At 52.5% G+C, this 16,786-nt stretch overlaps 1 protein-coding gene across 1 annotated transcript in view; it reads left to right on the top strand.

The window, feature by feature from the left end:
- The first annotated feature begins 9,202 nt into the window (after positions 1 to 9,202).
- Positions 9,203 to 16,786, top strand: part of FAM186B (family with sequence similarity 186 member B) — a 28,775-nt gene continuing 21,191 nt past the window's right edge. The window contains exons 1-4 of the mRNA XM_008256423.5: positions 9,203 to 9,492; positions 10,912 to 11,137; positions 13,168 to 13,350; positions 14,818 to 16,414. Of these exons, the coding sequence (XP_008254645.3) occupies positions 9,397 to 9,492; positions 10,912 to 11,137; positions 13,168 to 13,350; positions 14,818 to 16,414 (2,102 nt within the window). The 5' untranslated portion in view covers positions 9,203 to 9,396. The remainder of the gene's footprint in view (positions 9,493 to 10,911; positions 11,138 to 13,167; positions 13,351 to 14,817; positions 16,415 to 16,786) is intronic.

The following is a 16,786-nucleotide window of genomic DNA, read 5'->3' as shown; positions in this document are numbered from 1 at the left end:
GAGCATTCATTCCGCGTACATGGTGCCTTTGCCGTTCACAGAGCATTTTTAAAATTTGCGTGTAGTTGCTTTTAGCACTTTTAAATTATTTAATTCCAGAACTATTTATTGAGCACCTGTTTCGAGCTAGGCACTGAATATGCAGCAGGTTTTGTTGTTGTTGTTGTTGTTTTTAAGATTTATTTGAAAGGGTTAGAGAGAGAGAGAGAGGTCGTCCGCCCTCCGGTTCACTCCCCAATTGGCCACAATGGCTGTGTTATTGGTGAATGGCAGGGTTCTTGTCTTCCGGCAAGAAAGAATTTCAGGCATGAGACAGAGTAGTGGAAAGTGAAATAGCAAGGTTTATTAGGGAAGGGACATCCGTAAGAACGGACGGGCACCTCTCCAGACAGAACCTGAGAGAGAGTGCCCAGTCGCTCAGACTGGGAGAGAGTGAATGGAGAGAATACACCTGGGCAGGCCAGGTGAGCGGCTCAGCAGAAGGGCAGAGGGCTGAGCGCGCAGTCCGGTTGAGGCCAGGGTTTTTTAAGGGAATGGGCCTTGCCTTCCCGCCTCTGCTCCTCTTGGAACAAAGGACTTTTTGGATGTAAATACTAAGAACTCCTATCTGAGTTTTCTCCTTAAAGTTATCAGACAGGAGGAAGTCTGGCTGGCATCGCGGTGCGTTAGAGGAGCCTTAGAGGAAGGATGGTTATCCGGTAGAAGGGGCTGGGCGCGTTTGAAGTGCAGATACTGGGCTGCCCCTGAAAGGTTATCGGGATGACTTTGAGATGCACATGCTGGACATAGACGTCTTCTTAGACCTTTGTCACACATGCATAAACTCATATCTGACTTTCTACCTAACAGCTGGAGCTGCACTGATCTGGAGCCAGGAGCTTCTTCCTGTCTCCCACGTGGGTTGCAGGGGCCCAAGCACTTGGGCCATCTTCTGCTGCTTTCCCAGGCCACAGCAGAGAGCTGGATCGGAAGTGGAGCAGCCGGGTCTCAAACCGGCGCCCACATGGGATGCCTGCCGGCGCTTCAGGCCAGGGCTTTACCTGCTATGCCACAGCGCTGGCCCCTTCAGTCTTCAGTTCTTGTTGGAACTGCTTATGCTATTTAGGCTGAACCTGAGTAAGTTCAGGAAATGAACATATACTTCCTGTCTTGCAGAAATTTTTATTTTTCCTGGAATGAATAATCTCTTTTCATTTTCTGTGTACTTATTACAAATCTGCCTACAACTCTTCCCTGGATCTCTCCTCAGTGTAACGATACAGCAGAGATTCCACCCATTTTGTCTTCTTGGAGACTTCCCTGTGGTGCCTTCTGTCTGCTCCCTGCCGGGTTTCCGCCCGACCCGTGTGGTACCTCTGCCAACAGGGCATCATTCGGACTCATTCTGGACTGTTTCTTTACCTCTGTCCATTGTTGGAGCTTTTAATTGCCATCTGCCGTGTCTTTCTCTTTGCTGACTTATTCCCTGTTTTTGGAGGGGCTTATCTTCCAGAAGCTTCCTGAGAAACTGGGAGGTAGATTGTTTTGGAGTGGGGCTGGCACTGTGTTGTAGTAGGTGAAGCATCTGCCTACGGCGCTCACAGGTGTGAGTCCCACCTGCTCCGCTTCTGATCCAGTTCCCTGCTAATGTGCCTGAGAAAGCAGTGGAAGATGGCCCAAGTCCTTGGGCCCCTGCACTCAAGCGGGAGACCAGGAAGAAGCTCCTGGCTCTTGGCTTCAGATTGGCCCAGCTCCAGCCATTGTGGCCATCTGGGGAGTGAACCAGTGGATGCAAGACCTCTCTCCCTCTCTCTGCCTGTAACTATACCTCTCAAATAAAAATAAATAAATCTTTTTAAAAAAAAATGTTTTGAAGCTTTGCATGTTTGCCATAGCCTTATCCTGCCCAGACTGGTCTTGCTGTTGAGTTCCTCCTGAGGTTTGAAGCCGTTGCTGTTACCCTGTGGCTTCCATCATTGCTGGTGAGAAGTCGGAAGTCTTTTGCTCAAGGCTGTGCTGGGCACTCGGTGCCCCTCTGTTCTGGGAAGTAACCTTGATTCATCCCTTCTGTCTTCTTGGTTCCCTCCCTCTGTCTTCTCTGTTCTTTCTTTTTTGCAGTTCCGATAATGTGGTTGATGGACCTGCTGCAACAGTCTCTTGTCTTATTCTTCTCTCCCACTTGCCATGTTTATTTTGTTTTCTGAAAGATTTCCTCAACTTTGTCTTCCCATTCTTCTACTGAGTTTTTTTGTTATTTTAAGATTGTTAGGCCGGCGCCATGACTCACTAGGCTAATCCTCCGCCTGCGGCGCCGGCACCCAGGGGTCTAGTCCCGGTTGGGGTGCCGGTTATGTCCCGGTTGCTCCTCTTCCTGTCCAGCTCTCTGCTGTGGCCCGGGAAAGCAGTGGAGGATGGCCCAAGTGCTTGGGCCCTGTACCCGCATGGGAGACCGGGAGGAAGCACCTGGCTCCTGGCTTCAGATCAGCACAGCATGCTGGCCGTGGCAGCCATCTGGGGGGATGAACCAACAAAAAAGGAAGACCTTTCTCTCTGTCTCTCTCTCACTGTCTAATTCTGCCTGTCAAAAAAAAAAAAAAAAAAAAAACCCGAGAGAGATTGTTATAGCCGATGCTGTCGTGTATTAAGTTAAGCATCCGCCTGCAATGCCAGCATCCTATCTGGGCACCAGTTCGTGTCCTGGCTGCTCCTCTTCTGATCCAGCTCTCTGCTAATGGCCTGGGAGAGCAGTGGAAGTTGGGCCCAAAGTGCTTGGGCCCCTGCATCCATGTGGAAGACCCAGAAGAAGCTGGTGGCTCCTGGCTTCAGATCAGCTCAGCTTTGTTTGTTGCAGCCATTTGGGGAGTAAACACAGATCAAAGACTTCTTTTTTCTCTGTCTCCCTCTCTCTGTAACTCTTCCCCTCAAATAAATAAATAAAATCTTAAAAAAATATAGGTATGGTTTTCACTTTATTTCTATTTTCTGAATATGTTTATTTATTTATTAAAGCAGTTTATTCTACAGGTTGCAATAACTTTTATATAAATTTTATTTTTTGTTCGAGAGTCAGAGAGCTCCTATCCCCTGATTTACTCTCCAAATGCCTGCAGTGAGCAGGGAGCCAGAGCTTGGATCTCAGAGTGCAAACCAGGTCTCTCGTGGGCGGCAGGGACCCAAGTCCTTGAGCCATCACCTGCTGCCTCCTAGGGTGCGTATCAGCAGGAAGCTGAAATCAGGAGCAGAGCTAAGAGTTGAACCCAGGTCCTCCGGTATTGCATGTTTGAGTTTTAACCACTAGGCCAAAGACGCCCCCCCCCCACACACACATACACAGAATCATTTATCTTGTCTTAGAAGCTATTACTGATAGTTTTGTTCTAATTTTTCTTCTCTCTGCATAAGCTATTTGTTCCAAATTTCTTTTTCTGCTGTTTTGATCTCTGTCTTCTACATTAGATTCTTTATTAGGGGGGTGTCTTATAATCCTGGGTTGTCTGTTTACACTTAAAAATGGGTTAACAGGGGTTGGCGCTGTGGCATAGCAGGTAAAGCCACCGCCTGCAGTGCTGGCATCCCATATGGGTGCTGGTTCGAGATCCAGCTGCTCCACTTCCCATCCATCTCTCTGCTGTGGCCTGGGAAAGCAGGGGAAGCTGGCCCAAGTCCTTGGGCCCCTGCACCTACCTGGGAGACCCAGGAGAAGTTTCTGGCTCCTGGCTTTGGATCGGCTCAGCTCTGGCTGTCGCGGTCATTTGGGGAGTGAACCAGCGGATGGAAGACCTCTCTCTCTCTCTTTCTCTGGATCTGCCTCTCTCTGTAACTCTGTCTTTCAAATAAATAGCTCTTTTAAAAAAAAGTTGCCACAGGAGATACTGACATCCTATATTAGGGAAAAAAAAAAAAAAAAGGATCAACAAAAACCTTCCTGGAAGCGTTTGTGCCCCATTTGCCCAGGGACACGTGTGGGCTTGTGGCTCATGAGCTTCTGTGTACAGTGGTCTGGCTGGGGCCCTGGTGTCAGCACCTTCAGGTCTTCCCTCCCCGAAGAGACTGCCCATCTCCGCCAGGAACATCAGTTCTGTTTGCCACACTTACGCTGCCGTAGCGCCTGTGGTTCTCCAGTCTAAGGCCCCACTCATCCATCTGGCTTCCAGCTTCCCAAGGTACTTGGCTCTTGTCTCCTCTCCTCTCCATTTCCCTTTCTTTGTGGATTTATGCCTTAAAAAGCTCTTTGCTATAGTTTTTTTTTTTTTAAGATTTATTTTTATTTATTTGCAAGACAGAGTTACAGAGAGAGAGAGAGAGGAATAGAGAGGTCTTCCATCTGCTGGTTCACTCCCCAGATGGCCACAATGGCTGGAGCTGCGCTGATCCAAAGCCAGGAGCCAGGAGCTTCTTCTGGGTCTCCTACATGGGTGGCAGGGGCCCAAGCACTTGGGGCATGGTCTACTGCTTTCCCAAACGATTAGCAGGGAGCTGAACTGGAAGTTGAAAAGCTAGGACGCTCACTTGGAGCCCATATGGAATGCCAGCATTGCTGGTGGCAGATCTACCCACCAGGCCAGAGCACCAGCCCCGTGTCTTGCTTTCTTTCCATAGTAAATCTTGTGAGAAGTAGTATGTTTCATCACAGAGACATGCTACAGTTTGCTTTTCCATTCACCAGTCAATGGACTGTTAGGTTTAGGTTTGTTTCAGTCCCTTTCCTGTTGCTGGTAACACAGTTCCACCGGCTGGGCAAATCGTCATGAAAAGAGATTTGTTGGAGCTCACGGTTCTGGTCCAAGTCAAGGAGCCACATCTGGTGATGGTCATCCTGCAGGTTGTGCAGGACGCCACATAGAGACAGAGAGGGAACTTGTGTCCTAGTCTCTGCCCTGGGACCCAGTGATTTACCTAATCCCTGTCACCTGCTGGAGGCCACACCATTGCACGCCATGGTCAGGGTCACATTAAATTTCAGTGTGCGTTTTTGGAGGGGACAAACCATGTAGAACATCTCAAGGTTGCTTGCAGGTCTGGGCTGTTATAAACAGAGCCGCTTAGGAACGCTTGTGTATACATGGGATTGCTGTGCTATACAGTAATTGTCACACTTTTTACTGACTGATTCATTCTTTAAAAAAAATTGATTTATTTACTTGAAAGGCAGAATTACAGAGATGTAGAGGCAGAGAGAGAGAGAGAGAGAGAGAGAGAGAGAGAGGTTTTCCATCTGTTGGTTTACTCCACTCCCCAAATGGCCACAATGGCCGGGGCTGGGCTGATCCAAAGGCAGGAGCCAGGAGCTCTTTCTAGGTCTCCCATGTGGGTGCAGGAGCCCAAGGACTTGGGCCACCTTCTGCTGCTTTCCCAGACCATAGCAAAGAACTGGATTGGAAGTGGAGCAGCCAGGACTCAAACCGGTGCCCATATGGGATACTGACACTGCAGGCCAGGGCTTTAACTCACTGCGCCACAGCACCGCCCTCCTGAGGCAGTTATTAGTGGTATTAGCCCACTGAAGATCCTGTTCACTTTATTGATTGATGCCTTTGTCACCATAGAATGGACATCCCTTTTTATCGCTGATAATTTTTCTGTTAAAATCCGATGCTAACATAGCCGCTCCAGCTCTCTTTTAATTCCTATTATCATAAGGATTTTCCTTTTTCTATCTTTCAATTTTAAACTCTTGTTTGTCTTTTTAAAAATTTTTTTAATTTTTTAATTTTTTTTTTGACAGGCAGAGTGGACAGTGAGAGAGAGAGAGACAGAGAGAAAGGTCTTCCTTTTGCCGTTGGTTCACCCTCCAATGGCCGCCTTGGCCGGCGTGCTGCGGCCGGCGCACCGCGCTGATCCGATGGCAGGAGCCAGGAGCCAGGAGCCAGGTGCTTTTCCTGGTCTCCCATGGGGTGCAGGGCCCAAGCACCTGGGCCATCCTCCACTGCCTTCCCGGGCCACAGCAGAGAGCTGGACTGGAAGAGGGGCAACCGGGACAGAATCCGGCGCCCCGACCGGGACTAGAACCTGGTGTGCCGGCGCTGCTAGGCGGAGGATTAGCCTAGTGAGCCACGGCACCGGCCCAATTTTTTAATTTTTATTTACTTTAAAGTCAGAGTTACAAAGAGAGAGAAGGAGAGGCAGACAGAGAGAGGTCTTCCATCCGCTGGTTCACTCCCCAGATGGCCGCATTGGCTGGAGCTGGGCCAATCTGAAGCCAGGAGCCAGGAGCTTCCTCCGGGTCTCCCACGCAGGTGCAGGGGCCCAAGGACTTGGGCCACTTTCTACTGCTTTCCCAGGCCATAGCAGAGAGCTGGATTGGAAGTGGAACAGCTGGGACTCGAACCAGCACCCATATGGGATGCCAGCACTGCAGGTGGCGGCTTTACCCACTCCGCCACAGCGCTGGCCCTTTGTTTGTCTTTTAATTTAAGATGTGATTCTTGGAGACAGCATATGGTTGAGTGTTTTTTTTTTTTTTTCACCAACCCTTACAGTTTACATTTTAATGGTATGCTTAGGTCATGTGTAATTTTTTTTTAAGATTTATTTGTTTGAAAGGCAGAGTTACATAGAGGCAGAGGGAGAGATCTTTCTTCCACTGGTTCACTCCCCAGATGGCCACAATGGCTGGAGCTGAGCTGATCTGAAGCCAGGAGCCAGGAGCTTCCTGCAGGTCTCCCAGGTGGGTGCAGGGGCCCAAGGACTTGAGCCATCTTCCACTGCTTTCTCAGGCCACAGCAGAGAGCTGGATCATAGGCAGAGCAGCTAGGACTTGTACTAGTACCCATGTGGGATGCCAGCACTGCAGGCAGCAACTTTACCCACTGTGCCCCGGTGCCGGCCCCCTTTGTAATCTAATTATTAGTATGGTCGAGTTTAAAAGGAAATGGGGATTATAAAATGGTACAGTCTCTCCTTGAAAAACAGTTTGACAGTTTTTTAGAAAGTGAAACAATTCTATTCCTAGGTATCTCCTGAAAAGAAATGTAAACATATGTCCACACAAAGACTTGTAAATGAATGTACACAATTTATAATTATTCAAAAGAGCCCAGGGGTCAGTGCTGTGGCATAGTGTGTAAAGTTGCCTCCTGGGACAACAGCATCCCATATGGGCACCGGGAAGTCCTGGCTGCTCCACTTCCCTTCCAGCTCCCTGCTGATGGCCTGGGAAAGCAGTGCATGGGCCCCCTGAATCCTTGTGGGAGACCCAGAGGAAGCTCCTGGCTCCTGGCTTCAGATGGGCCCAGCTCTGGTGACTGTGGCCATTCGGGGAGTGAACCAGCAGATGGAAGACCTCTCTCTCTCTCTCTGCCTCTGCCTCTCTGTAACTCTGCCTTTCAAATAAATAAATAAATCTTTAATAATTAAATAAATAAATGGAAATGGGGAGGGGAGGAGGGAGAAATGAAAAAGACAGCCCAGGTGGGGCTCAGGAAAGCAGGCTGGAGCCCCTATGCTGCTGTCCTCGGCTCTCTCACCGCTGAGCCCGAGCCAGCTTGGACATGTTGTGAGTTGTCTAGAGAGTAAAGGGCCCACCCAGGGCCAAACATTTGGACAGACAGACAGACAGGTGTCTGTACACCATGGTAGGGGGCCTTAAGGACAGAATTAATTCAGAATTAATTGTCTCCAGCCCCAGGCCAGGGACTTGGATGTTATAGGCAAGTGTTTGTGGAACGAATGAGCCAATGAGAGAATGCACCTAGAGTAGGTGAATGAGGGTTAGTAGGTGAAAGACAGGTCGTCGTCAGGTAACAGGTGATACCATCAAGGACCAAACTTACCATGTTTACTTTCTTATCTGCTAATTGGGAATACTTCGCTAATTGGCAATACTTCTGCATGTGTGTCTGTTTATACTGACAGGCTCATTCACTCATTTACCAAGTGTTTATTAAGTGCCTTCGGAGTGCCAGGCACAGGTCTAGGCCCTGAGCAAATAGTGATTGTCCCTTTCATTTGTAAAGGTCTTGTGGCATGATTATCACCTTCAGTGAGTTGACCGTGCCTTCCCCTTCAGGAAACTGCAAAAATATGTGTGGGGAGCAACTCGGACTATACTGTTACTGGAATTAAGACTTATTCTATGCATCTGCTCTCCCACAATATGGCGCTGGGAGAGGAGTAAACAGCTTCTACCCAGCTGCCTCTCACCAACTTTGACAAGCTGCAGGAGCTGCTCCTGATTGGAGGAGAGCAGCGTGCTCGGCGTGTGGGCAGCCGAGTTGGGATTGGCGGAGGAGGACTATATAGGAGGAGAGAGACGGCATGGTGGTGTGGGTTGGTTGGAGAGTGCGTTGGAGAGTTCGCGGGGAAGTTCGTTACTTCGTTCTTTCTCATTTCTCTCTACTCATTCTTGCTTTGGGAGTTTGCTGTTTACTTATTCTTACTTTACTATAGAAAGGACTTGTAAAAAAAGGGAACAACAAGCGCCCGGTCCGGTGCGGCTCCTCCGCGTGCGGAGGAGCAGCAAGTGGTGCCGTGACTCGGATATGAAGCCTTGGCAGGGTTTAGTGTCGTTCCTCCACAAAGAGGGGGAGCGACAATATGTCCATTTATGTTATTGATTTATTAAAGATTTGTTTATGTGAAAGGCAGAGCTAGAAAGAGAAGGGGAGAGGGAGAGAGAGAGAGAGAGAAATCTTCATTTTATTGGTTCACTCCCCAAATGTCTGCAACAGCCTAGGCTGGGCCAGGCCGAAGCCAGGATCCGGAACCTCTGATCAAGTCTCTCCACTGCTCTCCCAAGCACATTAGCAGGGAGCTGGATCAGAAGTGGAGCACCCGCACCTGGAACTTGAACCAGTACTCATATGGCATGTCAGTGTCACAGGCAGTTTAACCCGCACCACTACAACACCAACCCCTATTTTATTTTATTTTTCGAAGACTTATTTGAAAAGCAGAGTGACAGAGAGAAGAGAGTAAAAGAGAGACAGAGTCATTCTTCAAATGACTACAACAGCTAGGGCTGGGCCAAGCCAAAGCCAGGAGCCCAGAACTCCACCCAACCCTCCCTTGTGGGTGGCAGGGACCTAAGCACTTGAGCCGTCATGTACAGATGGAAGACCTGACCTCTCTCTCTCTGCCTCTGCCTCTCTGTAACACTGCCTTTCAAATAAATAAATCAATCTTTAAAAAAAAACAAGTCAAATATACACACACACACACACACACACACGTGTATGTGATGGTAATGGATAAAAAACCAGACAGACAGGTGGCCAAGTTCTCATCAAACTGATGATGTCACTAGGAACGAAGGGTCAGTTAGAACGCAGGCTCTGGCAGTTACCATAGGAGCTGTGGCTGGGCAGAGGGCACCTGGAGCTCCCCTGGGACCTTCCACCTCCAAAGCAGTTGACACTATGTGTCCAGGGCTGGGTGGCAGAGTCTCGGGATACCTTGTGACTGCCACGGCGGCCCAGGATGGAGAAGGACAACCCCTCTGAGTTAGCGACTCCCCCATCTGTGAAAGCCATCATCTCCAGGATTGAGACGGCGCAGCTGATGCGGGCTCAAGAGGTAACTCCAGAGATGAGGGAATCAGTCTTCTGTTGGGGTCTGTGGTTGGGGCTGGAGACGGATCCCAGGTTCGAGCGCAATTTCAGCTCTGGGCTCTCAGGGGTCCCGGGATTTGCAGGCTGATTAGTGGGAAATACCCGGCTCTTACACTGGCTTCTAGAGGGTGAGTTGGAACCAACCACCCCACTGGGGCAGAGCTGGACGCACCAGAGTAGTCTGAAGCAGTGAGGGCGGGCAGAGTTCTGGACTCAGGGTCTGCTCTTGGCAGCCTGCTCAGGACGCTCACAGGGTTGGAGAAGTGGCCAAAGGCTCAGTCCACCTGTTCAGGAGGCTCCCTGGGACCACTGTTCTTCACGTTGCCTCTGCATCCTTTGAAAAGGAGAGGTCTGGAAGCTCCCCGTGAGGTCTGAAATCCTGAAGAAATGTCTGCCAAAGTATTTTCAGTGTTGAGTTCCTTCCTGTCTCAATAATCCAAAAGCTAATTAATGACCATGGTGATAATCAGATATGATGATGTCGTCATGTGTGGTGTGTGCCAGGCCCTATTCTAAGCACTTTACAAATACTGATCCATTCAGTTCTCTCTCTTTTTTTAATGATTTATTTATTTGAAAAGCAGAGTTACAGAGAGAAGGAGAGAGAAACAGAGAGATCTTCCATTTGCTGGTTCACTCTCCAGATGGGCACAACAGCCAGGTCTGGGCCAGGCTGCAACCAGGAGCCAGGAGCTTCTTCCAGGTCTCCCACGTGGGTGCAGGGACCCAAGCACTTGGGCTATCTTCTGATGCTTTCCCAGGTGCATTAGCAGGGAGCTGGATGAGAAGTAGAACAGGAGCCAGCGCTGTGGCGTAGTGGGCTAACCCTCCATCTGCCGCACCAGAATCTTGTATGGGCACCAGTTCAAGTCCTGACTGCTCCTCTTCTGATCTAGCTCTCTGCTGTGGCCTGAGAAGGCAGTGGAAGATGGCCCTGGGTGCTTGGGCCCCTACACCCACATGGAAGACCTGGAGGAGGCTACTGGCTCCTGGCTTCAGATAGGCTCAACTCCCACCATTGCGGCCATTTGGGGGAGTGAACCAGCAATGGAAGACCTTTCTCTCTGTCCCTCCCTCTCTCTAGCTGTAACTCCACCTCTCAAATAAATAAAAATCTTTAAAAAAAAAAGAAGAAGTGGAACAGCCAGGATTCAGACCAGCGCCCATATGGAATGCTGGCATCGCATGTGGCAGTTTAACTCATTACACCACAACGCCGGGCCCCTAACTTGTTTAATTCTTACAGCAATCCTGTGCCATTCTAACAATCCCCTCTTTAAAGATAAGCAAGCTAGGACCCAAAAGGGTTGAGTGACTAGTCCAGGGCCACACTGCTCCGGGACCCCCCTTTTCCAAACCCTGCCATCTGCTCCCTCCCATACAGGACATTGCCAGCCAGCTCTCGGGCATCCTGGGCAACGTTAACTGTGCCATCAACCGCTTCCAGGAAGCACTGGGCTATGATTTGAAAGAAAAGGCCGACCCTCGCCAGTCAGACCAGAAGAGCAAGGAGAGATTCACCTTGCTGGAGAAGCTCGCCTCCTTCTCCAGTGGCGCTAAGGCGAAAGAGCAGCATCTGTGTGAAATTCGCCGCTGGCTGGCTGACTGGGGTGAGTCTGCCGGCGTGCAGGGTGGGAGGGCGGGAGGGGTGCCCTCCTTCCGGGACGCTGGTCCCCGCCTGCTCACTCTCCTTTTCTCCACCTCAGTCAGCATCTGCTGGGAGGGAACTGTGGGGCAGCGGGTGCGGGGAGGCGAAGGACACGCGGCCTTTCCCTGGGGAGCTTCCCACCTCTCACTCCTGTCCCGCACGTCACCTCTGCTCCCCATGTCGTTCACGTCACACACGTCACCTCTGCTCCCTATGTCACTCATGTCACACACCTCACCTCTGCTCTCCACGTCACACGCATCACCTCTGCTCTCCATGTCACACACGTCACCTCCGCTCCCCATGTCACTCGTGTCATACACCTCACCTCTGCTCCCTATGTCACTCATGTCACACACATCACTTCTGCTCCCCATGTCATTCACGTCACCTCTGCTCTCCATGTCGCTCATGTCACCTCTGCTCCCTTTGTCACTCGTGTCACACACGTCACCTCTGCTCTCCATGTCATTTACGTCACACATGTCACCTCTGCTCTCCATGTCACTGTCCAAATGTAGCAACATCGTGACCTTAGCTGACTAGTCACAACACCTGCATCCCAGGTCCACTGTGACAGCTCATTTTTTTTTAAAGAGGACAGAAAATGAATTCAAACCCACAGTAGGTATGAGGGTATTTTAAAAAGCTGGTGGAGGGGCTGGCGCTGTGGCACAGTGGGTTAAAGCCCTGGCCTGAAGTGCCGGCATCCCATATGGGTGCCGGTTCTTGTCCCAGCTGGTCCTCTTCTGAATCCAGCTCTCTGCTATGGCCTGGGGTAGCAGTAGAAGATGGCCCAGATCCTTGGGCCCCTGCACCCATGTGGGAGACCTGGAAGAAGCTCCTGGTGGCTCCTGGCATCAGATTGACGCAGCTCCAGCCATTGCAGCCATTTGGGGAGTGAACCAGTGGATGGAAGACCTCTCTCTCTCTCTGTCTCTCCCTCTCCCTCTCTCTGTAACTCTGTCTTTCAAATAAATAAAATAAATCATAAAAAATTATTATAAAAAGCTGGTGGAAACATCTAACTTTTTAAAGAGATTTGTTTTTATTTATTTGAAAGGCAGAGTTACAGAGAAAGACAGAGAGAGAGGTCTTCCATCTGCTGGTTCACTGCCCAAAAGATTCCAGCGTCTGGGGCTGGGCCAGGCCAAAGCCAGGATCCTGGAACTCCATCCGGGTCTCCCATATATGGGTGGCAGGGACCCAAGGACTTGAGCTATCTTCCACTGCTTTCCCAAGCGCAGGTGGCAGGGACCCAAGGATTTGAGCCATCTTCCACTGCTTTCCTAAGCGCATTAGCAGAGAGCTGGATCAGAAGTGGAGCAGCTGGGACTCGGGCTGGTGTGCGTATGGGATGCCAGCACTGCACATGGTGGCTTTACCCGCTATGCCACAGCGCCAGCCCTCACCAACTTGACATTCCCTCATATTTTGTGGAGGAGCCCGAGGGTGATAGTTACGGCACTGACCGCTCCTTAACTGCATGTTCTCTGATACCAGCCCCTGGGGTGTGGCCCAGCCACACCCAGCCCTGAAGCCAGATGGGGGTCATCCCGTAAGCTGGATGCTGCAGGCTCAGAGGACGGTGTAGGCATATGCCCCACCCCGCTCACTGCCGCTGCTGGGAGCTCTTGGTGAGAGAGCTGTTGACCACACTGAATGCATCTAATTGTCCATCTGCCGAGGGCCAGGCAACCGGCACCGCGCAGGAGCAAGAGAGAGACCTGTTGCCTTGTAGGACGATACTTAGAGTCTCTGGTGCATTTCTGCTCAGCCCACCTTGTGTTGATCACTTTAAGTCTCTTCTCATTTGCTCCTCCACCAATCCTTTTACAGGAAGTAGGGGATGTGCGCAGTCTCCCATCTGTCGCTAATGAGACGTGAAACCAGTGTAACTGCAAAGCCGCCGCCGGGACCCCGCTGCTGTGGGGCCGCACGGCTCCCTTGGGGACAGACTGTTCTCAGCCTCTACCCCTACTCCTTGTGCAGGTGAAAGTCTCACCTATGAGATTAGGAGCAGGGAGAGCGAGGAGGAAGAGGAAGTCGTGGACGAATGGATTGAGGTGATGGAGAAAGTGTTGCCTCTCTCCCTCATTGCCACCAAGGGAGGCATTGAGTCTCTCATCTCGCTCTGCTCCACCCTCATCGAAGAGCAAAGGAAAAAGACACAAAGTAGGTCCGGGGGGCAGGGGTGGAGCTAGGTGGGCAGTGGGCAGGGGCTGCCCCTCAGGGATGGACATAGGGCTCCCTGCAGGTGCTGCCTGCAGCTGTGGCCGCTTGGGGTTCTGGCGAACAGAGCCAGGAGTCCAGGAAGCCTGCTGTTTGTAGCTGGAGTCAGAGAACATCTTTCCTCACACCCAACCCAGTGACAGAGCCGGGAAGTTTAGTGCAGCTCAGCCAGAGGCCCCTCCAGGTCCGGGAGGTGCTCGGGCAGCAAGGCCAAGCCTTGGCACCGTGCCCCTAGCGATGCTGGGGGTGTGACATGCACCTTGTAGATGAGAATGCTGACACTCAGGGAAGGGACCACAGAGAACTCTGACAGCGGAGCCAGGCCTCGTGCTAGGGTCTCCTGGCTTCTTGACTGTATCAAGAGCTTGGGGTTTGCGGTCTGACAGACCTGACTCTGAACCCCATCTCTGCCCTTTCCTGACTGCGTGACTTTGGATGAGTTGCTTCCTTTCTCTGAGTCTCAGTTTCCTTGTATATCAAATTAGGAGGTTGGGGCCAGTGCTGTGGCGTAGTGGGTAGAGCTGCTGCCTGCAGTGCCGGCATCCTATATGGGCACCAGTTCGAGTCCTGGATGCTCCACTTCCTATCCAGCTTCCTGTTAATGCACCTGGGAAAGCAGCAGAAGATGGCCCAGGTCCTTGGGCCCCTGCATCCATGTGGGAGACCCAGATCTTCCATCTATTGGTTCACTCCCCAAGTAGCCACGACTCCCAGAACTGGGCCAGGAGCTTGGAACTCTATTCGGGTCTCCCCTCTGGGGGGCAGGGGCCCAAAACACTGGAACTGGCACCCACATGGGAGGCTGGTGTCACAGGCGGCAGCTTGACCCATGGCTCACAACACCAATCCCAGTTATTTGTATAGTTATTTCTAAATTCTAAATTCCTGGAGGCCAAAGACTATGTCTTAAGGCTGGCCACGGCATGCATTTCCTGGAGAGGGCTCACTGCTTGCAAAGGAATTGGTGATATCCTACATGGGAAAAGAAACAAGTAATTCAAAAACAAACCCGTGTGAACCCATGGCAGGACTGAAAAGCATAGTTCAGGCTAACAGGTAGGCTGAAGGGGTCTGGGTAGATAGTGAGGCTGTGAAGTGGCATGATTAGAAAAGTAACTACTCCAGAACAAGGCAGGTGAGGGGGGTGTGGGGTGGAGTTGAGCTGTGATGATCTTGGGCCCCCCGCCGGGATAGAAGGTGCTGTGGAGCTGGCAGACGGAGGCTACGCTCTGGGCGAGCTCTGGGCCCGGCAGACTCCTGAGAGTTTCCAACCAGCCCGTGCTCTGTTTTCTAGCCAAATCCCTAAGAGGGTTGCGTGGGCATGCTGGCCAAGCAGGGTCTGGAGAAATCATAGTAATCCTTGGGCCACGTGGGTGTTCACTGCCCTTTTTTCCCTCTCTACCTCTCCAGTATCCAGACACACCTTTTGGCGGGGCTGGTGGGACATTAGCTCCCCCAAATCGACAGCTCACCGTCAGCCCCTAAGCCCGGAGCAGATGCTGCAGGATAGGCACACCACCTGCACGAGGGTCTCGGAGGTGACGAGCATGCTGCAGGAGCTCCTGGACTCGGCCATGTTCAGCAGGGGCGAGGTCAAGGCCATCAGGTACATGTCAGCCACCGTGGAGAACCTCAGCAAGGCCTTGATGCTGCAGCACAAGGAGAACAGGAGCCTGGAGAGCAAATGCCAGTGCCTGCAGGCGGAGATGACCAGGGAGCTCAGCCGCCAGAGGCTGCACTTCCAGAGGGCCACTGAGGCCCTAGAGAGCAAGCGGGACGCCCTGCTGAAGAAGGTCAAAGTCCTGCAGGAGAGGCACCGTGACCTCCTCCTGACAAAGCATGCCCTAGCGTTCCAGCTGGAGAAGCTGCAAGCGGCCAGAGGTCAAGCAGGAGACCTGCCCCAGGTCCTCGCTGAGTCCCCGGGCCCCTTAGAGAAAGAAAGCTCCCCAAAGGACAGACGGCTCATGGAGGAAACCCACCCAGAAGCGCAGAAGAGGGAGCAGGTGTCTTCCCCAGCTTTCTCTAGTCCGGTGACCCTGGCCTGGGACGGTGGGGCCATGCCCCCAGCACATCAGCCGCTGTCCACCATGACCATGCATTCGAGGGTCGCGGATGTGTTCAACAGCAAGGACACAGAGGGCCTGGAGCCCCCACTGATCTCCTCCTTGGATCACAAGCTTCCTAAGAAGCAGGAAAGCCTGGGGCCGGGAGCTGGAGACCGCAGGGACCACTTCGAGGAGAAGGGGGGCCTCCACGTGAAGTCTCGTTCGGGGAGGAGCTCCAGCAAGGCTCCCCCTGAGAGCCAGGGCGGGTGCTTGGAGGAGGAGCTCAGCAGGGAGAAGCAGAGGCCGCCGGAGGAGGAGTGGGAGGAGGAGACAGGGCTACCGCTGCAGGAGTGGCCAGCGCGGGAGCAGCTGCAGCCATGGGAGATGGAGTGGACAGCCAGGGGGCAGCCTCAGAGGTCCCAGAAGCAGCCAGAGAGCCCGAGGAGGGGGCTGGGGCAGCCACTGGAGGACGTGGACAGGACGGTCTGCACGACCACCAGTCAGCGGAGGAACAAGAAGGCAGAGCCATTGCCAGCGCCTCCCCCGAGTTGGGCCCGATCTGCTTGCCAAGGCAGGAGGCCACACTTGCCCAGGTCCCCCAGCACCCGGCAGCCCAGGACCATGGGTGCAGTGGAGTTTACTCAGAAGCCCTGGGCCTGCAGGGTCCCCATGGAGCCCAAGAAGTCTGCCTCCTTCCCCATCACCGGGACGCCCGTCCGGAGGGTGGCCCAGCCCTCTCGGCAGAGGTCCCTGGGCACTCTGAGGGAGAAGACATTCCACCTGGACACGGAGGCCCAGCGGAAGAACCTGCAGCTCCTGAGGGAGGCGTCGGGGTTGGGGCTGCCCCACCACCTGCACAGCAAGGCGTCGGAGCTCATCGCCGCCACCCTGGAGCTGGGCGTGCTCAGGCTACAGTGCTTATGCCACAAGTATATCCTCTACCGGCGCTTCCAGGGCCTGCGGTAGGTCCTCACCCACACCCACTGCCGCGTGTGGGCGGAGCCAGAACCCAGGGGCAGAATCGCCCATGCCTGGGCCTGGGTCTGCCGAGGGGGCTCCAGCCAAGGGTGTCTGTCCTCGGGACCCCAGGGAACCCCGGCAGGTGCGGGAGGCTGGCGCTCCCGTGCAGCTCTCCTTGCAGTGGACTTTCCTGGAAGCCTGCTTTCCACTTCTTCCTGTCTCCCAACACTCTGCCCGTAACCTTGCCTAATGTGCTCCCCTCGTTTTGTGTCACTCAACAGTTGTTGTTAATGTTTATTTATTTGAAAGGAGAGACAGCAAGACAGAGAGAGAGAGAGAGATCTTGCATCCACTGGTTTATTCCCCCAGATGGC

This window comes from Oryctolagus cuniculus, chromosome 11 (genome assembly GCF_051225735.1).
Source record: "Oryctolagus cuniculus isolate XC-2025 breed Fujian yellow rabbit chromosome 11, ASM5122573v1, whole genome shotgun sequence".
Lineage (NCBI taxonomy): Eukaryota > Metazoa > Chordata > Mammalia > Lagomorpha > Leporidae > Oryctolagus > Oryctolagus cuniculus.
The sequence above is the reverse complement of the archived record's forward strand: the minus strand, read 5'-3'. Positions and strand labels throughout refer to the sequence as shown.